This window comes from Phaenicophaeus curvirostris, chromosome 10 (genome assembly GCF_032191515.1).
Source record: "Phaenicophaeus curvirostris isolate KB17595 chromosome 10, BPBGC_Pcur_1.0, whole genome shotgun sequence".
In the NCBI taxonomy this organism is placed as follows: Eukaryota; Metazoa; Chordata; class Aves; order Cuculiformes; family Cuculidae; genus Phaenicophaeus; species Phaenicophaeus curvirostris.
Genome location: NC_091401.1, coordinates 4,046,721 through 4,066,760, shown reverse-complemented (window position 1 = coordinate 4,066,760; position 20,040 = coordinate 4,046,721). Strand labels below are relative to the sequence as shown.

Below are 20,040 nucleotides of genomic sequence, written 5' to 3'. Positions count from 1 at the left end.
GAAGTCAACTGGAAAAGGCCAACCTGATCCAACTTTGAAGTTATCCTGCATTGAGCAGGAGGTTGGACCAGAGGCCTGCAGGAAAAGAGGGTCTTACTTAGCAAGTCATTGCCTGGCTTTCATTTTGTGAACATTGGAGGGTATGTGTTGTGTTGTCCACTGCCTTTGGCTGCTGGATTATTTAAATTACTTTGCACAGTTTGATTCTTTTAGACTCTTTTTGGCTAGCTTTTGTTGTTCATCTCTTTATGAGATTCTGCAGGCTCTTGCTTGTTTGTCCCTGGGTCTTATAACTAGTTGGTAGATGGATGCTTTCCCCAGCGGTTGGTCATCTCAGGGTATGCTTCCAGTCTGGGGTGTTCATTCCTTCTTCTTTATTTCCCTCTTGTCTATCAGTCTGCCTCCTGCTTGGGAAGTTAGCAATTTGTCAGTGCCAGGTAAGCTGGGAGAAAGCAAAGCCAAAGACTCAAAGGACAAGCATACACAGCGTGATGTCTGCTCAGGTTCTGGAGCTATCCCAAGTGTAGGTTAATATTTATAAGTGATCGTCTTCAGGATTTATGTCCATCCCTTGCTAGCACAGAGATAAAATGCTTTTAAAAATACCTTCTGGTCTTTTTGGTTCACGATATGGCTTTAGAAGGACACTTCCCATATGAAACTGGCAAATGTCTTAATGGAAATATAAGTTTTTCTCGTCCTTTCAGGGACAAGTAACTGATGAGGAGCTCCCAGTGTACAGTGGGCCATGGCTTTATAATGGAGCAGAAGTGATGGGCAGTATCTCTGCAGGATACTTGTGCTGGGAAATGTCAGAACGTTATTTCTGCCTCGATAGCGCAAGATCATCTGTTTACCTGATGGACTTACATTTGCATGTTGCAGGTGTTGTGTTAGTATTAATGTGTTGTCTGAATTGTTAATATTCCTTCACTTCAATGTTACATTAATGAAGGCTGCAAGGGATGGGAAAAAAGACCTGAGTAATTAATTAAACGGGCAAAAAGCATCTTTTAACTTTCTATCGTGTTGGCCCTTGCTTCCATCTAATGGGTCTTGGCATTTCTGGTCAGCGGCCATGTAACACGTGCTGCTGTATGGAGCACTCCACAGCAGACTTGCTAATTTTTCTGACCCATAAATCACTCGTGTAAACTTTTAACAGCGAGGAAAAGTGCCTTTCATTCCTGCTTCCTCCTTTCAGTAAGAAATGCAGCCTGATAACAGGCGGTGCTGACCTGATGTGTGGGGCTGGAGACCTTCCTGTCAGGAGAGGAGCTGTCTGCATTTCTTCAGGAATTCTTTCCATTCCCCTCTTAGCCAGGCTCTGGATGACATTAGTATTATGCATCCATGAATGTGTTCTTGTCATAAGCTTTGCTTTTGGAGCCAGTAGCTTATCAGGCGATATGCCTCAGGAATGTGGGCTGCCAGTCCAGCTTTGGGTGCTGGTTGTGGAGTATCTCCCCTCTCCTCTGTACCGTCGCAGACCCAGCTTGACTCTGGGCTCTCAAGTCCACCAGCAATTCCCAGGGACTGACAAAAACTGTCACAGGTCCTGGCTATCATAGCTCCTTCTGACAGATTAGATCTTGGTGAACTGGTGGTTCCCTGGAAAGACCAACCAGATCTGTTACAAATCCATGGGGCTCTGGACTGGGACTCCCAACCATCCAGCTCCTGGAGCTAAATGCAGGGATCTCAAACCCTTTCTGCTGCTGCCATCACCTTCCCCACAGAGAAGCGCTTAGGCAGGACAAAGGGGTTGTGTTTGAACAGAGGAGTTTTGAACAGTGCCATCACTTTGATACTGACATCCAGCATGAGTGGAGAGGTCTGTACAGCAGTGGCAGCACTGGAGGTGTTTCTAGGAAGGGTGAAATATGAGACTGTGTTCCCACGCTGGGCAAACAGCACCCTGTGTGCTTCTTTGGGGCCCATGGGTTTTCTTGACCTAGGAAGACCATTCCTAGAGGATGATCTTCCTCTGTCTGCAATACTGAGGGTGAAATCCTCTGCCCCAGCCTCAAAAATGTGTTAGTTCTGAGAAAATTGTGGAGAATGCTGGAGCTGTGACTGAGGGAGCCTGTCAAGTTGTAGCTTCACGTCCTGTGTGGCACAGCACGTGGGTGCAGGTCTAAGCTTTCAGTGCTGGCCCGTGGCAGCTGAAGACACTGTTTTGTCACCAAGGGACACTTCAGCTTCATGCCAGGAGTCTGAAGGTTGCCACAAATTTGCATGAAAAGGAGCAGACTGCAGTCATATTAACATTTAATGAAGAGGCGCAGCCCGCAGAGGCTGCGTCTTCTGCAACGCTCACTCTTCAGTTTGATGATGTTTTCTTTGCCACTTGGATCAAGATGGGATGGAGGGTGATGTGACAGGCAGGCATTGCCTTTATCCCTTCCATGCAAATAACAGATGAGGTTGAGCAGCTCTAGGCCAGGTGGGAAGCATTTCACTGGCACAGGCTGCCCAGGGAGGGGGTTGAGTCACCTTCCCGGGAGGGGTCTAAGGGACGGGTGGACAAGGCGCTGAGGGACATGGGTTAGTGATTGATGGGAATGGTTGGACTCGATGATCCGGTGGGTCTTTTCCAACCTGGTGATTCTGTGATTCTATGATTCATTTGCCGTCCATGCAGCCAAGTGTCAAGAGGTACCAGAGGCCCCGTGACTGACTTGTGCCGTCTCCGGCGCTCTGACGTCTGGCCTGACGTTGTACTGCCAGATTAAGTCAGCTCTTTTATGTAACAAAGCTGTAAAGTGGTGTTGATATTTTCAAAGGAACTTAGGCAAATGGTTGAGGTTTTTCTAGCGGTCTAAATCCCTGCGTGCAAACGCGGTGCATCAGGCTTTAAGCAATTAATTCCTAATCGTATTGAATGCCTTCAGTAGCCCAGCTTTATTATTGAGAGCTTAAAATGGTTTTCTACCGTACCGCAGTTAATTTGGATAAGCAAAGAGAGTGGTCTCATGGCATTTCCAATGTCAAGGTGTGAGAGTGGCCTGTAAGTGACATTTGTATTCAGAAGACCCTCCCAAGCATTTGTGTTGTAGGCATCTGTTCCTGGGAAGGCACCATAGCTAATAAAAAGGGCATTCATTGTATTCTGGAAAGAGAGTTCATTAGAGGAAAAATTCTATTCTAGCTTAGTAAAAAATGAATCTCAAACTGCCTCAGAGCTGCTATTCTCATCAAGTTTCAATGTTAACAGTTTTAACCAAGAGCTAATTGAGCAATCTCAGAAAGTGGAGTAATTCCATTATTCAGCTCTGCTTTGTTCAAGGCTACCACTAGCTGCAAAAGGAGCACAAATGACTTTCATCAGGCCATGAACTGCCAGCATTCTTGCCTTTTACTACTTTTTCTTTCAAAAAAAAGTAGGTCTTTTGGGCTTTTGGCAACTGTTGTTGGCAAAGGGCGCTCCGCACCAACATTGCAAGGCTCATATATAACACTGCTATCCAAGTTTTTGGATAACAGAGGATTTTATTTTCTTAATACTTGAAGCAGCAGTGCCGTTCTGGAGTGAGTGACTGAAGATGTTCCTATTTGTTGAATGGGCAGAGTGTCACCAGGAAGACAGGACATTGTTCTTGCAGGATTTTGCATGGAAAAGAGCCATTGCAAGCACCAGTCCAGCTACTCGCCAAAGAGCATGATTCTGTCATTGGCTGCGCTCTCAGGAGATGCGGGATTAGCTAATGTTGCTTTTAGAAGAGCTTTTATAAAAACCTCTCAAGTTCCTTTGCTTCATGGAAGAGCTGTAATCAAAAATAAACGTACATGATTTAGAGAAAAGAAGAAAAAGTCATACCACATCCAGCGTCTTTGGACTTAACACTTCGGAGAGAGTTTGTTGGTTGAACTGTGATGCTGTTTCTTTACCATTTTCGCTCAGCTGCTGCTGCTGTTGGACGTGTGCAGGACTGTTAGCAGCCTTTTGTAGAAGGTGACTTTCTCTTGGTGAATGCAGCAGAATTTAGATTCCCATTCCCAGGAGGTGGCTGTAGATCTCGTTTGTTATGAGGTTGTACTGCAGCAATAATCCCCTTCAAGCCAGCAGCCAGCAAGGGCTCTCAGCAATGTACTGCCCTTAGCAAGGGGACGTATATCCATCAGTGTCTTTAGAGCCTTCTCAGACACACAGAGACAGGCCAGGATTTCCTTTTCTCTGTGCCAGCTTCCCATGGCACCGTTAGGTTCAAAGGCAAACCAAGTGTGATGCTTTCAAAGCTCTACTCTCCTATCCCTATTTGGACCCAGCACGGAGCTGGACACCTGAGGCAGACACGTAGCTATGGGTCGAGAAACCAGAGGCCTTGACTGCTGGTTGACGCACAAACTCATGCTGAGCTGGTGTGGTAAATCCACCTGTAGATGGAGAGGAGTTTGAACCGCAAAAGCCTTGTTCCTTGCCCAGGAGGGAGCACGTGATGTGATGGGGAGACAAGATGGAAAGAAGCAGGTGGGATTTTTTTAATGGGATAGGGGAGGGAAGTTTGGTAACCTATGCAGAAATTATTTGGTTACATTTGACTCAAGTTTCAGATGCTGGAAACATGCTAGGATTTACCTGGTGGCAGCTCACCCAACCAGGTGGACCACTGTTGGAAGGGGGGCTCTGACTCCAGCTCAGGACAATTCAGCACTGTCCCTTTGGGAGCAGGTTTCCACAAGGAGCTACACATGAAGAAAGGACCGACTTCTCCAGCCTGTCAAAAGCAAAAAAATCAGCCCTGCTGGGGGAGAGCTGCAGTGTTTTGGGCTTAGCTCTGAGTCTACACCTCAACTGTAATAGTGCTTCCAGCACCTGGCTGCACGAGTAGTTACACCTTGCAGGAGAGGGTGGAGGTGAGGAAGGCAGCACAAGGGAAGAGCCGCACTCGAACCTTCAGCTCTAGTTCCCTGCCATTTGCTCTGAAGGCTACAGGTCTGTTACACTGGTGGAACAGCAGATGTTTTAATGTTGTTTCGCTTTAACCAAGCTGCTTGCCTCCTTCCTGCACTTACTGGATTGCAAACAAAGTACTCCTTGTCTCTGCCTTGCAGCGAACCTTGCTTAGCTAATGTCATTTGTCAAGTTAATCAGGGAGAGTGGGCACTTCGATGGCTGCTGTATAGCCTGGCCGCATTGCCATGGAGACAAGCAGCCAAACAGCATTTTACTTGCCCTGCTTTGCTCTGCAGAGATTTGGCATGAGAAACCAATATTTTATTTGTTGTCAACCAATCAACTTGCTGAGGATGTGAGTAGTTTTTCAAGGTTGCTATCAAGAGGTTGGGAAGGGTCTAGTGAACCTTGTACAGAGCAAATGGTAGAGCTGCTACTAAAGCAATTCCAGGGTCTGAATGTGCAGCTCCTCTTCCTGCGTCCCACAGATGTTTGGCTCTGGTAGGAGCTGTGTGAGCAGAGTTACAGCCCAGTAGCTTGGGTTTGGGGCTTCTGTTGAGATGTCATCAATCCTCTTCAGCTGGATGTTTCCTAAGTGGCTATTTGCCCACAGGAGCCATGACCATCATTTAAGATACTTTTCAAAGTAACAGGAGCATTTAAGAGCGTCTCAGGAGCCTGAAATCTCCCTAGCAATTAGTGGTATTTAGGAGCTGGCATGCCTTAATCACGTTTGAAACTTAGAGGTGGGTGCTTTTGAAAACTGTACACTCTGTCTGACCTCTTGCATAAGGCAGAGAGTTTATATAGAATTCATATAGAGTTTCACCCACTGACTCCCACAAGAAGCCCACAACTCATAAGCAGAATGTAGGTATTAAAAGAGCTGGCAGAAGATGCTTATGCATGTTACAAAGCTCACAAGCCATCCTGTCCCCGACTCTGCTCCCTCTTGCATATACTCACGTTAAATGATGCGTTGAACAGGTTTGGAAACACTCCCTCCTGCAGCCTCAGGGAACGGGACAGCCAGGATCTGCAGGCACCTATGGGAGGGACAGGCACCTGCTAACCCTCAGTCCTCTCTGTGGGACAGCAGAGGAAACCTCACAGCAGCACAGAAAGGGCAAAAGTTCAGATCAGATTGTTTATGGGATTTTATGGAGCTGGGAGCCAAGGATAGCTCAGCTAATCCAGAGGAAACTGTAGCAATGGCGTTAGAATGCATTTCACATGGGATTCATTCAGCGCGCGTTCAGATGGACCAGTCTTTCTGTCTCCATTTTTTTAGCCATGAAATATTTTTCTTTGCACTCCTGCCTGCCAGCCACACCAAGCCAAGCTCCAAGCTAGGCTGTTTTAAGAAAAAAGAAAAAAAAAGAAAACCAAACAAAAAACCTTCTTATTTAACCTGCCGACGAGTTACCAGCGCTTCAGCACAGCTCCCAGTAACACCAGTGCCAGGTGCTGGTCTGGTCCCTGGCCACTGCCAGCCAGCCTTAGCTCCTGCCTCAGCATCGATTGCTTTTTGCTGAGCCGTGGTGTAGTGCTTGCCGAGTTGAAGCCCTGGTGGGGATGCTAAGCTGAAAGTGCTCCTGAAAGGCCAAGTGGGGAGGGCAGGAAGGCACAACAAATCTGCCTGGCTGTGCTGGCTTCATGGGCTGCCCTTCCCTGGCTCATCCTCCTGAGTCTCCAACATCCCATGCAGTCTCAGCGTGAGCTACCCTTGGGAATATAGTTTTTCTTTAGGTCCAGTGAGACTTCCATGTTAAGCTGTTCATTGCAGATCTTGGCTCTTTCCTTGTGTCCTGAGCCACAGAGCCCATTCCTCCGGCTTAACTCTGGGTGCAGGTGCCAGCTCCTTTGCTGTCCCCAGCCCATTCCCTCTAGCCCCAGCAGTCTCTCACATGCTCTGGATTAGCCCAGCTGTGACCTGTCTCTTCTGGGAGCTGCTTTGCTCTCCCTGAGGACTAAATCTTGATGCTTAAACCAAACCTTTCTAGGAGTTAGCATGGAACAGCTCCACAGTGTTGATCCCTTTCATGCATGCCGGGCTGCTGCAGTGGGTGTTGTGTGCAGAGCAGTTCTGGGACCCCCAAGTGATCCAAAGTTGGCAAGGACCCTCCATCCCTGTGGGATGTTTTGGCTTCAACCGATAGGGCAGGGAGCCTTCCTGGGCCACTGGGATTCATTAACCTAAGCTGACGTGAACTGACCCATTGGATCCTGGGGCTTCTCTTTGCCCCACATACAGGGTGCCTTTGGGTGAGTGAGCAAGCAAGGTGAGTAACTCTTCAGTTCTGAATATCTATGGTCATATCCTGCTCCCTCTGTCATGGGTGCAAAGCTCCTGACTCCTTCCTGAAAAGACTTTCCTGCCCATGCAGTCAATCCAACCGTGTGCTGGTCCCTCCTCTTGGTATGAGCTCTCTTGGATGCTGTCTCGGGGCTGCTCCAGGTGTGGACACGTTGAAATGAGAGAGGATGGGGTTTTGCCGAGCAAAGTGGGAAGATTGTGCTGTTAGTTTTCCTGCAGGTGTAAAAGCATCCCTGGCAGGAGAGGGGCTCAGCTATTAGCTTCAAAACAGTGCTACCTGCGACATCAGAACAAGGCTATCTCCAGGAAAAATGTAAAAGCCCCAAGCCCCAAAAGGCTAAAACAATATACAGAACAATCAGGTGGAAATGGCATCCAGCTTGAAGTGTTGCTGGAGGTAAGAGGTAAAGGGCTCACACTCCAGTGCAGAACAGGAGCAAGAATGGCAGGGGCTGCTTGAGGGGTTGTGTACAGTGCTCTTCTCTAGGACGTGAAATAAGCACGTTACACCTGTGACAAAGAAGAGATGCTGTTCATGGGTGTTTGTTGATTTGTCTTTAAAAATGGGTGTGCACCTCAGCCTGCAGAGGCCACATTTCAAGGGAGGCACAGGAACTCCATGGGCAGCCTTTGCTCACGTGCGCGTCTGCGTAGCTGGGAGATGAATCCTTTTTCCTTTTCACCACGGGAAGGAGAGATGCTACCTTTCACAGCCCGCGCTGTTTGCTGTGCCTTGCTGCGAGCTGGCTTGGGCAGAAAGGGCTTCCCAGGTATGAGCCAGGTCACTGTTCTCCACGTACCGCCCGCAAGCGTGGCAGCTGGGTGAGAGCTGGTGGATCCACCCGCAGCCAGGAGATGGGGATGGTCATGCCATAACCCACTGGGTGTTCTTCCCTGCTTCCTACCCCTGGGTGCTGCGCAGCTGGGGTGCCCGGCACCCTTGGGCCATGCTGGCCCGCAGCCCCCAAGTGCCGCTGGCCTTAGAGGGACTGATGTTGCCATCTGCTGGCTTAGCTGCACAGGAGCAGCAAGAGCTTGGCTCAACCCTTTTGGAAGTCACCCATCAGGAGTGTGTATGGACCCCGCTCCCACGCTGGGCAGCGTTTGAGGGGACACGATGGGGGGTCCTGTCCCACTCAGGCTGTGCTGCTCCCCACCCCTTCCCGCGCTGCCCGTGCGAGAGGGTGTCTTTCCTGCCCCATCTCGAGTATCGGCCTCCGGCACAACCCACAGGGCTCTTACTAAGAGAGCTCCTTCCTGTTAAAGATGAACATTTCCACTGCTGATTGTCACTGTCAGGTGTTTATACCTCCTCTAGGCTTGCCGTTATTTCCTTTCTCTTTCGATTTCTTGGCAAGTACTCCCAGGCTGGGAGCGTCTCGTTGCTGTAGCAAGTACCCCAGGAGCACAGCAACCTGCACATCTTGCCTGGCCAGAGCCGAGAGCTACAGACCCACCAGCTCCAGCCTGGATCCCCCAGCCAGCCCTGCAACATCACTGCTTTGCCTGCAAGAGCGATGAGGCTGAGCCGGCGTAATCAGTGACAGCTCACTCGAGCATTGCTCAGAGGATGAGGTTACTTCTATAAATCTATTATCTTTTTTGGCAATTAGCAGCAGCTAGGAGCCTTGGGAATACGCGCAGCAAGTAGCAGGAAGCCCAGTTAAGCACATCTCTCTGCTTATCTAAGCCCAGTTAAACAAGTCTCCTGTGGCAGAGCCCTACAGCTGGTAGCACAACCCATAAATGCTCCAAAGATGATCTCTAGCACTGGGATTTCTTTTCTTTGAAGCGCGTAGCCCCAGAGATTTCCATTCAGTGCGTGTACATTCAGAGATAGAAGGGCAGGGGGGTAACCTGGCAGTCTGAAGGTTGCGTGGAGGAGCCCCAGGGTCCTTGCATCACCTGGATGCTGGAGGCAGCCCTGCAACGAGATGCTCTAGCGGCTTGTCCTGCCCAGGACTATGCTGCATTCTGCTCTGGGTGCAATCCCAGCACAAAGACAGGGCTCAGTGGCTGGGCTTGACCACACATGTCAAGCTTTGGACGGGGGAGCAAGCGAGATGCTGTTTTCTCTGGCCCTGGAAGACAGCAATGTGTGTTTGTTTTCTGTGCTCTCTTTCACACAGCGTTTGTTTTGCTTGTTGAGTGTTTCAGGAGATAAAATGACCTAAAGGGAGATTATTTTATCCTAATTTAAGCTGTCAATTTATCACTGACTTCTGTTTGTCTGCGCCAGCAGGATGTCTTGCTTTGAGTCCCCGGAGAAACCTCAGCTAGAAAGTGAGAATTTTGGGGGGATTTGCTGCAGTCTTTCATCTAATCTTTACTTATAACAGCAACTACAAGCTGCTCCCGCGTCCTCCTGTGCCGTATTAGTTGCCAACACTATAGATTGGCTTGACTTCCCAAGGGACTCCCCTCTCTAACTGGGGCTCCGGGGTTGTTTTTCTCACATTTACAGGTTGGTGGAAGAGTTCATGCTGCTTGCGAACATGGCCGTGGCCCATCAAATCTACCGCTCCTTCCCTGAGCGGGCCCTGCTTCGCCGCCACCCCCCACCCCAGTCCAAGCTGCTGAAAGACCTCATGGAGTTTTGCAACCAAGTTGGCCTTGACATCGACTTCAGCAGCGCGGGGACCCTGCACGTGAGTGCCCTGGCCTCGCGGGGAGGAGGGCTGTGGGGACCAAAGGGCTGTGTGATGGTATGTTTGCGGCACCATGTAGTTTATTCCCTGACCCCGCCTGCCCAAGCAGAGCTGACAGTTATTCCACACCAAAACAAAACACCTCCCTCACTTGTTTTTGACCCCAGCAGCACCAGGCAGTGGTGGCCTGGCCTGGCCCCATTAGCCATGTTGTGCACAGAGCTTAGAACAGGGTGACGAGGGCTTTGCAAGTGACCCCAGTGCTGCCCTCTCTGCAATAGGAGAGATGTTTCAGTGCAGAGCCCCTCTCTGGGACACCCACGTTTCCTTTCTCTGCCTTCTCAGCAGGTCCTGGGCAGAGCATTTGCTCTGTACCCCAGGAAACGTAGCTCTGTCTGGGCTGCTGAAGGTGTCGGGGAGAGCAGGGTGACTGGGAAGGACTGGAGATCAGTGCTGGGAAAGGTCAGGCACAGCCAGCATGAGAGGTATCCGACTGATCCTCCACTGAGCGTGTCCTGAGGCTGAACTCCAGCTGAACAGCAAAGCGCAGGTTCCAGGATTTTCTTTACTCACCGCGACTGGGCTGTGGATAATCCTCTGTTAATCCCATTCCCACTGGCCTCCTGCACACCCCTCCATTGGCTGGGACCGCTTTCCCCACTCGCTGGCTGTGCCAAGGCTATGTCAGCAGACGCAGGGCTGCACACTCAGCTCCTCTTCTGCACTTTGAACCCTCCAGCCCTTCCTTACCTCTGGCCCCAGGCAGTGACCTCCTGTGTCCACATCTCTGCAGATCCCCATTAGCCCGTGCGCTGAAGCTCTCAGTAGCTGGACAGGAGCCCAGCACAGACCAGGAGAGGGGCTACAGTTGCTTTCACACATGGCTCATCTGGGGATGGAGCCAGCAGTCCCCGTGCCCTGGGTACTCCCTGCCATTGACCCTGGGAGGTGGGTGAATGCTCAGAAGGACTCCCTGTGCAGTCCTGTTGGGACTGCTGGGACTAGAGCAAAACCCAGTTTCACATGTGCTTTCTGGTTTACAAGGAGATTTGCAAAGAAAGGAGGAATTTAGCTCTGACAAGCTGCTGTTTCCCCAGTAAGGGCTGCCTGGGTCCCTTGACCACTATAGGTTGCCAACACTGAATGGTCTCTCTTTTCTCCTCCAGAAAAGCTTAAATGAAACTTTTGGTGCTGACAAATACTCTGAAGCCAGGAAGGAAGTGCTGACCAACATGTTCTCCAGGCCCATGCAGGTAAGAACAGCGTTACAAGCTGCGGGGCTGTCGGCAGCCTCCTCTCTGCCTCCAGCCCTGTGCAGCTGGCAGTGGAGGTATCAGGCAGCAGAGCTTCGGTGGGTTGCAGGGTCAGGCTGAGCCTTTCCTTACCCCTCCTCATGTCCCTTTTATTACTGTTCAGGATGTTTCACCGTTGAAGTTACATGCAGGGTGTTAGCAGGCTCACAAGAAGCTAAGAGCTTGCCATTTCTTCACATCATGGTATCCTAACTGGTCCAAAGAAGGAATCAAGAGTGAGAAAGATGTAGGAGTGTGGGAGTGGCCTTAAAACACAATATGGTACCCAGACGCAAGCTCTTAGAAGCAGGGAACCTCTGGAAACCCTTTGGTCTTCCTGCAGACCAAGAGACCTTCAGTGAAAGTCTCTGTGATAGAAGCTTGTGCTGCTCACACTAATTGTCATGTTTGGTGTGTCTACAGCTCAGGACGCTTATTTGGGTGCATGTCACCATTAAAAAAAGGTTTTGTGAATCATCTGCTTTTCTCCATTTGCAGCTGGGCGTAGCACGGCCTCTTCTGAGGGCAGTCCTACCCCACAGGGAGAAGAGGCACGTTCCGGAAATGGCCTGCTTATCGCTGCAGGAATGAATCATCTCCCCAACATCACTCATTTGACTGTCACTCTTCTAATTAGCTTATTTGCTCCATTTACTCATTAGCAGTTGCCTGAAGTCCTGCTGTACTTCAGTGACTTAATGCTTGCTTGCAAGTGGGACTGGGGACTGAAACCGTTCAGTAAATCCTTCCCTCGTGTATGTGTCCTGCTAAGGATGCTGCTTTGTGAAGTGCAGGGAGTGCCTTCTGGAGCTGACTGTGTTGTCCCAGATCCCGTGTCCTGGTCCCTTCTGTCACATCTTCCTTTTCTGGTGGAAGGTGCTGACAGGTGAACGCACTGGTGACATCCATTCCCTGGGGTCCCTCTCTGGTCCTGCTGATCGCGGTGCAAGCCTGGGCTTTGCCAGCAGCAGCGTGTGGAGCAAGCCTGGCTGTGGGTCAGGAGGGATGAGCAAGGAGAAGGCAACTTGGTTCTGCCCTGACACCAAGGAGATGAGCTTTTTGGGGACCTGCTGGTTTGCTGTAATGTTGCCTCTGTGGTCTCCTGAGGCTGTGGTCTGAGAAACGGTGGGAGTGCTCCGAGATACCTGCCAGTGGCTCTTGTTAAGGTTTAGCCCTGTGAATATGTGTTAGATCCATACGCAAAAGCGGTATCAAGGTTTTGGGGGTGAAGTCTTCTGCAGAGTAGATACCAGACAGAGAGTTTGGGGAAGAGGAAGGAGGAACTTCTAAAGGAGATATTCCACGAGACATGATTTTAGCAGGGTCTAGGCTTATTTCATTTTAAGACCAAGGTACTTGTGTATTCAGGTGTGCTGCACAGTCCACTTGGGCCTGGCAAACCTGCTGCCTGGTGCACTCCCATAATAAGCAAAACGCCATTTACAGCTGAGCCCGCTGGCCCTGTGGGGCAGCCTGTGCCTGGATGATGAGCAGTGTCCCTGTCTGCTGGCATTCCCTTCTGTCCATATTCCCTGGCAGGAGGGCATCGCTGCCTGTGGTGGGATGCTCTCATTTTTTTGCAGTGGTACATGAAGCAAAAGAAGCAGAAATCTGTCTTGATCCTGGAGTGGGCTTAGGCAGTTGGCCATTTACCAAACTGTTGTTGAGCTTGTAAATGGATTTTTCAAACTTGCCCAAAGCCATCGGCCAGGTGGCTCCTGGTTTTAAGGCCACTTGCCAGTATGACCCAGGATGCATTTGTGGCAGGGAATCTATATGACCTCTAGTCCATAAGGAAGGACCATGCGTTGAGGGGATGAGAAACATCAGTGTTGCTCTCTGTGGTCTCTGACCACACTTGCTGCTGGGTGGACTCAAAGCTCCACAAAATCCCGAGCAGCTCGGATTCCCACTGTCGTTCCTGCTGCTAGATGTGGAGGACAGGTTTGTTTAAAGCTGTGTCAGTGTCCCTCGGAAAGAGAAGACGGCAAGGAAGAAGCTTTCCCTATGAGGAGGTTGATTGGGTTTTTTTTGCTGTCTGCCACTAGTATTAGAGCAGATGGGGGAATCAGCCCCTTCCTGCTTGTGTCCCTGGACACCGCGGTCCCTCGCTGGGGAGAGGATGGATCTGAGCACTGACAGCTGCAGAGCAGAGCCACGCAGGGGCCCGTGCCAGTGTCAAGGGCTGGGCCATCACTCTGACAGATGGAGCAGCGGGACCGTCTGGGCCCAGGGCACAGAGGAGTCACCCGTATCCCTGCACACATCTCAGCTCCCAGTGCTAAAGCTGGTGTTTCAGGGACAAGGCTGTGGTTAAAGCAGCCAAAACGGGCTGCCGGCAGCTTTAACCCTTGGCCGCACCAATCCTGCATCTTCCATCTTCGCTGCAAGCTGGTGGTCAACACATCGGCCTCTGGAAGGAGGAGGGAGATGGGAAGCAGCTAGTAATGTGTGTGTCTGGGAGAGCGCCTGGAGTGCCATGCCAGGAGGCTCGTAACAGATGAAGGAGCAGTGACATATCATTTTTCAGGGACTCAGTCGCTCAGGGATTCAATCTGTCTCTGAAAGCAAAAGCTGCCCCTGGTTGGCTGGGGTGGATCTATTTCCAGGCTCCTGGTGGTTCTCCGGGGATCGCAGCAAGCCCTGGGGATCTGAAACCACTTGTAAGTCAAATCTGTTAATGAGGAAACATCTGCTTTACACCAGGCTGGTGTCACTGGGTAGCACTGTCGTGGTGGTGAGGATGAGTATCAGATACCTGTTGAACTGGGCTCTCTGCAGCGTGTAACCTTCCTGCAGCCCAGAGGAGTGTTTTTGCTATGATACCCAAGCTGATGTCAACCTCATGAAGGTCATGAGCTGCCAACAGGGTGTCAGAAATGGTACTGGACCCAGCAGCAGTTGAGTTTCGCCAGCACATCCGTCAGGAAGAAGCACCTTAGGCAAGAGCAAACTGTGCAGGACCTTCAGAATCTTAAAACAGCCTGAAATGAGGCAGGGGTTGCCCTGCACCACTTTGTGTAGGGAAGGGGTGAGCCCTTCCAAGTAGCTTTCTCATAGCAGGGATTTTGACTTATGCCGTCAAATGGGTTTGCTCTGCGCTCTACCTGCCTGGCATTACAGGGACCATCCTCCCTTCTGCCTCAGAGCCTGGTGCTGTAAACCCCCTGCAGTTTCATGCTGGCTGTCTGCACAAGGGCACTCATCTTCTCCCGCAACAGCCCCCAGCGCTCGTCGCATCTTCCTACCCGACCGTGCAGAGCCTCGTTCGGTGGGAGCTGAGCTAACTGAGTGGAGACTGTACTTTATGGAGTCCATCAGAAAACAATTTAATTCTGGGTTGTGGAAATTGGCAGGCACCACAGCTCCTATCCCAGCTCTTGGGTCTCATAATAAGGCTGGGACCGATGCTGCTTTTTTTAACCGGCTCTATTTACTTGCCCGGATCAGTGTGTTGCTGCTCAGCAGGAGCTGGCTGCACCACTGGGCTGGAGAGCGGAGGATACAGCTGCCCAAACCGTAGATCTCAGGATGGCTCTGCAAACAGAGCTGGCTACTCCTGTTTTTTTTTTAAATCACTTGCTCTTATTTTTAAACAGGTTCATTCAATTGCCACTGTGCCGTGACCCCGCCACAACCCCCCTGACCCTCACAGCCTCCACTCCCTGCCTGAGTTTGGGCCCCGTTGTTTTCCCAGCCCCGAGGGCTGGAGTTTCACAGATGTAAAAATAAAAACTTTAACATGTGGGATGAGAGGGGCGGCGCAGTCGGGAGAGGTTCCTGCTGAAGAGGCTGCTGGGCAGCATGGACCCATCACAAACCCAGCGCTGCTTTAGCTGGGCAGCCCAGCCACTTAGCTTCCCAGCTGTCATCTTGGGATGAAGCAGCAGGCATCACAGTGGGGCTGTCTCCTCCTCCTCAGTGAACAGGAGAGCCGCTCATCCCAGCCCCCACTGCTCTCTGAGCAGACACAATGGGTGCGTGGAGCCTGCGGACGGACCCAGAGCATCCGTGGTGGGCACAGGACAGACTGGGCTCTCCCCTGGAAGACACGCAGAATGGCGAATGAGCCCCAAGGCCTGAGCAGAAGCAGGAGGCTGCTTAAACCCACGTGTGAAGTAAAAGCTGGTGCAATCCTTGGAGCCAGCCAAGGTCAACTGGTAGCCAGCAGCTCCCCACAGTGGTTTTGCCCCCTTTGCCCTGTGCACAGCCCAAACTGAGCAGCGGGTGAAGGACCGTTGGCTTTTGGAGCTCTGTCTCACAGACACAGACCCCTCCAGCCTCCTGCAGGTTTCTGCCACCGTCTTTGCTCACACCCTTCCCTTGCTTCTCACCCCTTTCAGATGGCTCTCTACTTCTGCACTGGCATCCTGGAGGATGAGACCCTCTTTCGCCACTACGCCCTGAACGTGCCCTTCTACACACACTTCACCTCGCCCATCCGCCGCTACGCAGACATCATCGTGCACCGTCTCCTCTCTGCCTCGCTCGGTAGGTGCCACGTGGCCGCTTGCAGAGCAGTTCTGGGAGCTGTGAGAGGACGGGGTGGCTGGACCCAGCACAGGCAGGACTCCTTACCTGCCACAGGTGATGGGTTCTTGGGGTCTGCATCCCATGGGGCAGCTCCCTGATGTGTGGGTACCCTCAAATAACAGGGACATAGAAGTAAGCTGGGCGTCTGGGTCCAGGGTCCCGTGGCATGGCTGTAGAGTGAGAGGGAGCATGGGCGTGTCATTGTCACTTGTCCCTTTCCCAGGTGTCAGCTCCCCCATCAAGATGGAGAAGGAGGCCATCCAGAAACAGGCAGATCACTGCAACGACCGGAAGATGGCTTCCAAGAGGGTGCAGGAGCTCAGTGCTGACCTCTTCTTCGCTGTCTTCGTCAGGGTAAGAGCCAAGACTCATCTTCCCCTGGGGCATCTCTGGGCTTCCCCACGAAGCCTCAGCCTAGATGCCACCAAGCAGGGGGCTGTGTGGCTGCCCAGCTGGCCTGGGGAGAGGCAAACAGTGAGGGGAAGCACTGAGTGGCTGCCACCACCACCAGAGCTCCAGGACCTCGAGATGCTGTGCCCCCTTGGGGCTGGCTGAATGAGGGATGCTGGTGTAGTGACAGCCCGGTCTCTTGACAGGAGTGTGGTCCTCTGGAGTCAGAGGCCATGGTGATGGGTGTCCTGAACGAGGCCTTTGATGTCCTGGTGCTGAAGTTTGGCGTCCAGAAGCGCGTCTACTGCAATGTAAGTACCTCACACCGATAGTGCTGCCTCACCAGAGAGAGCTGCAGCAGCCTAGCATCATCAGAGGCTGCCCTGGTGCCCTTCTGTGCCAACCCCACAGCTGGCAGAGCAGCTCCTGAGCTGGGCTGGCTGGAGAGGAGGGAGCCTTCCTGGGGGTGTCCCTCCATCCCTCGGCCCCAGGCAGGCACAAGGGCCTGGGGGAGTCTCTGAGGACCAGCTTCTCCCTGCTGTGTGCTGGGGTTAACAGAATAACAGAATCATGGAATCACCAGGTTGGAAAAGACCCATCGGATCATCGAGTCCAGCCATAAAGTACACAAGCACATAAGTACATTAGCTTCCCAAGATTCAGCCAGCAAGGTACGTGCTTCCTGGGAGAGCACGAGAACCTCAGACTCAGCTCATAACGGTGATGCTTCTCTCCTATAAAAAACTACACTGAAGGAAATAGTGGCCAAGCTCCCATGCCTGAAGATATATCTCCCTCTATTTTTACAACTTTATCCTGGCTGTATTCAGCTAGCAACTATGACAAGCAGGGATATAATAATCCTACTGAAAGTAACCAAACCAGAGCACAGTAATTACCCATTTACAAAAACATAAATATTACAGAAACTGTATTACTACTAGTCTCAGAATAAGCATAATGAATATTCCGTTCAACTAAGGTCACCAAATAAGTATTTCTGTACTGGAGAAATCTTTGTTTCTCACATGTGCTCCTGTTAAAACTGTTCTAGTTTCAGGTAAGGACATAAATAAACCACAGTTGTTGTGGGTTGATCTAGTCTAGGCAAAAGGGAATAAAGACAGATTCAGGGGCACAGAGATCAACATGGAGCAGAAGCAAGGAGAGGGGGAAGAGGCTCGCTTTCATTTCATTTAATCAGACGGTGTAGGTATCTGGGGCTGTGACAGCACCACTGCAGGCCAGCACCTGCAGTTAGTGACAGCATCTTCTCTTCATAACCTGGTTACGTGGCTGGCAATAACATCTTTGAACAGGACATGTATCGTGATATATGGGCTGTTTGTGTATCGCAGCAGCCCCTGGTTTTTCTGTTACGCTCAGGTTCACAGGCTGCTGCATCCCAGTTGTTAAAGAGCTGCAGAGGCAGCATGCCAGGCAAAATCAGTGTCATCCCCATCCACAGGTCAAGCATGAGAGCTGAGCAGGGGCATGTTGTCAGGGCCATAGGCTGTTCCCAACGTTCTTCCTGCCCACAGGCGCTGCCCTTGCTGGGCTTCCACTTCCAGAAGGTAGGGAGGAAGCCGGAGCTGACACTCATGTGGGAACCGGAGAAGCCGGAGCAGGAATCTGTGCCCCAGGTAAGACCCTGCAGTGTGGGACAAGCTCACAACACCATGGGGCTGGCATGGGGGCTGCGTACAACAGGTGGATCCCATGATCTCTGCAGGAACAGGTCTGGGAGGCAGGACTGCCTCACAGGTTGTCAGGTCCTGCTGTCCCTCTGTGTCCCCTCCCCATCAAGCCTGACCTCAGCCTCAACCTCCTCTCCCATCCAGCCTCACTCCACCCCATTGCTGCCCCCACATCTGACCCCTCCACAGCCTTCAGACTCTGTGTGCCTGCTCTGTGCCCTGCCTCCCAATTAGCTTCCTCCAGGAATTGAATTAACGTGCTGTTTACTTCCTTCTTCCAGATCATCAATTAAGATGTTAAGTAAAATCAAGCCTAAAGCAGCTCCTGTCTAGACCCTTCCCCCATCCTGGCATTCCTTGCCCCCTCACTGGCACAGCCCTTCCCTCAGGTTTCCATCCCTGTGACAGCTGAGACCCGATTAGGAGGAATTTTTTGTCAGACTTCCTAAGATGCAGTGTGAAATGGTTTAACAGCATCTAGAAATCTCTCTCTTGTGTCCCTGTCATCTATTAACTTGCTAACTCTATCAAAGGGAGTAATCACCTTTGTCTGGCTTGATTAAGTGGTGCTTCTTTGCCAACTTTTGTCTGGCATCATTATAAAACCACAGCTGTGTTGACTGCTGTGATCCCTGCCTGCTGCAGGGGCTGGAGGGCTGAATCCCAGCCTCTCCCTGCATTGCTCCAGGGGCTCTGCTCTTGAACCCTATTTCCAACCAAGCCCAGCACAACCCGTCCACCTAGGGCTGTATGAAAAGGGCTCCCAATGCCGGGCTGGGCTGACACTTCCGTCTGATACAATTCATGTCCTGGAGTGTCCTCTCCTTCCCAGGGAAAATGTTATGGGCAGAACTCACCAAGCTCCTCAGCTTTCTGCAACCTCCCTCACTTTGAAGCTGGACTTTTCTTTCTCAGCTTGGCTCAGAGAAACCCCCTGGATGCAGCAAAGTGGCCTCGGTTCCTCTTTTCCTACAGGAGCCGGTATCACACCCTAGCAGAGACCTGCATGAAAAATGATGACCCAGCGTGAGCAGGGCCCATTTTGGTTAAGCAAACACTTGGCAATGGAAGAAACTCATCCACACCTCCTAAGAAAACACCAGAGCCCTCCCCGGGAGCAGGCTCTGAATCGTCCTCAGAGCCAGCAGATCTTTGAGTCGATAAATCTCTAGCTCATCCAGCTGGGATGAGCCAGATCCCCTGGGAGTCGCGCTGAACTGCAGGAGATGTCATCCGGACACCTCGTGGCACCAGTTCCCTCCTGCTCCCTTCCTCGCCCCAGTTCTTGGCCTCTGCTTCCCATCCTGGCTCAGCCTGGCCAGGCAGGAGGAACATCTGTCTGGGGAGCTGTGGAGGAGTCTGAGCTGGCTGACCCTGCTGCGGAGGGGAGGTGTTGCCCCCATCTCTCCCTGAGCTCCAGGAGATGGCCGGGATCTCAGTAGCCATTACTCAGGGCTTGAGTATGAAGTGGATTTGAGGGATTTGATGTGAAATTGGTCTGTTCCCTGTCAGTTCAGCAAAGGGATGAGGCAGGATTTCTAAGGGAGAGCCCTAATAATCCCTGCTTGACTCCTCCTGAGGGGGGGGAGCTGCCCATAGCCGATTCCCCCTGCACATTTGCCAGCCGGGCAGGCAGGAGGCCAGCAGCTACCTGGGCAGCCGCCTGCAGGAGGATTTCCCTGTGGCTTGCTCCTCGCTGCCCACTTTGGTATGTTTAAGTCTCAATGAGATGCTCTGAATGATTAATCTAGAGCAGCCGGCTCTGGACGAGCTGGGAAGGGTTTGATGAGGTTACACGGGTGGCGCTGTGCCTGCTCCTCCTGTGGGCCAGCCCTGAGCAGATGGCACCGTCAAGCCCTGCCGCAGCACGGGTCTTGGCGATGGGCTCCAGCAAGTGAAGCCCCTAAATGCCCAACCACAGCCCCGGGACAGCCCCTTCCCGGAGCCTTTAGATGTGCCTCGTGGGCAGACCTGGTCAATGTGCCTTCTAGTCCACACGACTGCATGAAGAGATGGAGTCAGAGGATCAGGGAGATGGCAGCATTTTCCTGAACAGGAAGGATTGATTGGATTGATTTTCTGGGGTCTTTATTCCCTTGCGTCTCTCTCATCCATCATGCTCCCTTCCTGGGTCTCCTCTCGCTCTGCGGGCACGGGAGGGTCATTCCCTCCTTGTAGGATGCTAAGAAAATGCTCAGCATTATGTGGAAAACCTTTCTCACTGCAGCTCTCTGCTGGTGCTTGGCCAAGTCGTTTCATTAATGGA

General features: G+C 51.6%; 1 protein-coding gene across 2 annotated transcripts in view; it reads left to right on the top strand.

Moving 5' to 3' along the window:
- DIS3L2 (DIS3 like 3'-5' exoribonuclease 2) overlaps positions 1–20,040 on the top strand; it is a 196,152-nt gene that overhangs the window by 175,168 nt on the left and 944 nt on the right. For both annotated transcript variants that reach the window (XM_069864890.1, XM_069864891.1), the window contains exons 16-21: positions 9,679–9,862; positions 11,029–11,115; positions 15,498–15,645; positions 15,911–16,041; positions 16,284–16,388; positions 17,619–17,720. In XM_069864890.1, the coding sequence (XP_069720991.1) occupies positions 9,679–9,862; positions 11,029–11,115; positions 15,498–15,645; positions 15,911–16,041; positions 16,284–16,388; positions 17,619–17,720 (757 nt within the window). The remainder of the gene's footprint in view (positions 1–9,678; positions 9,863–11,028; positions 11,116–15,497; positions 15,646–15,910; positions 16,042–16,283; positions 16,389–17,618; positions 17,721–20,040) is intronic.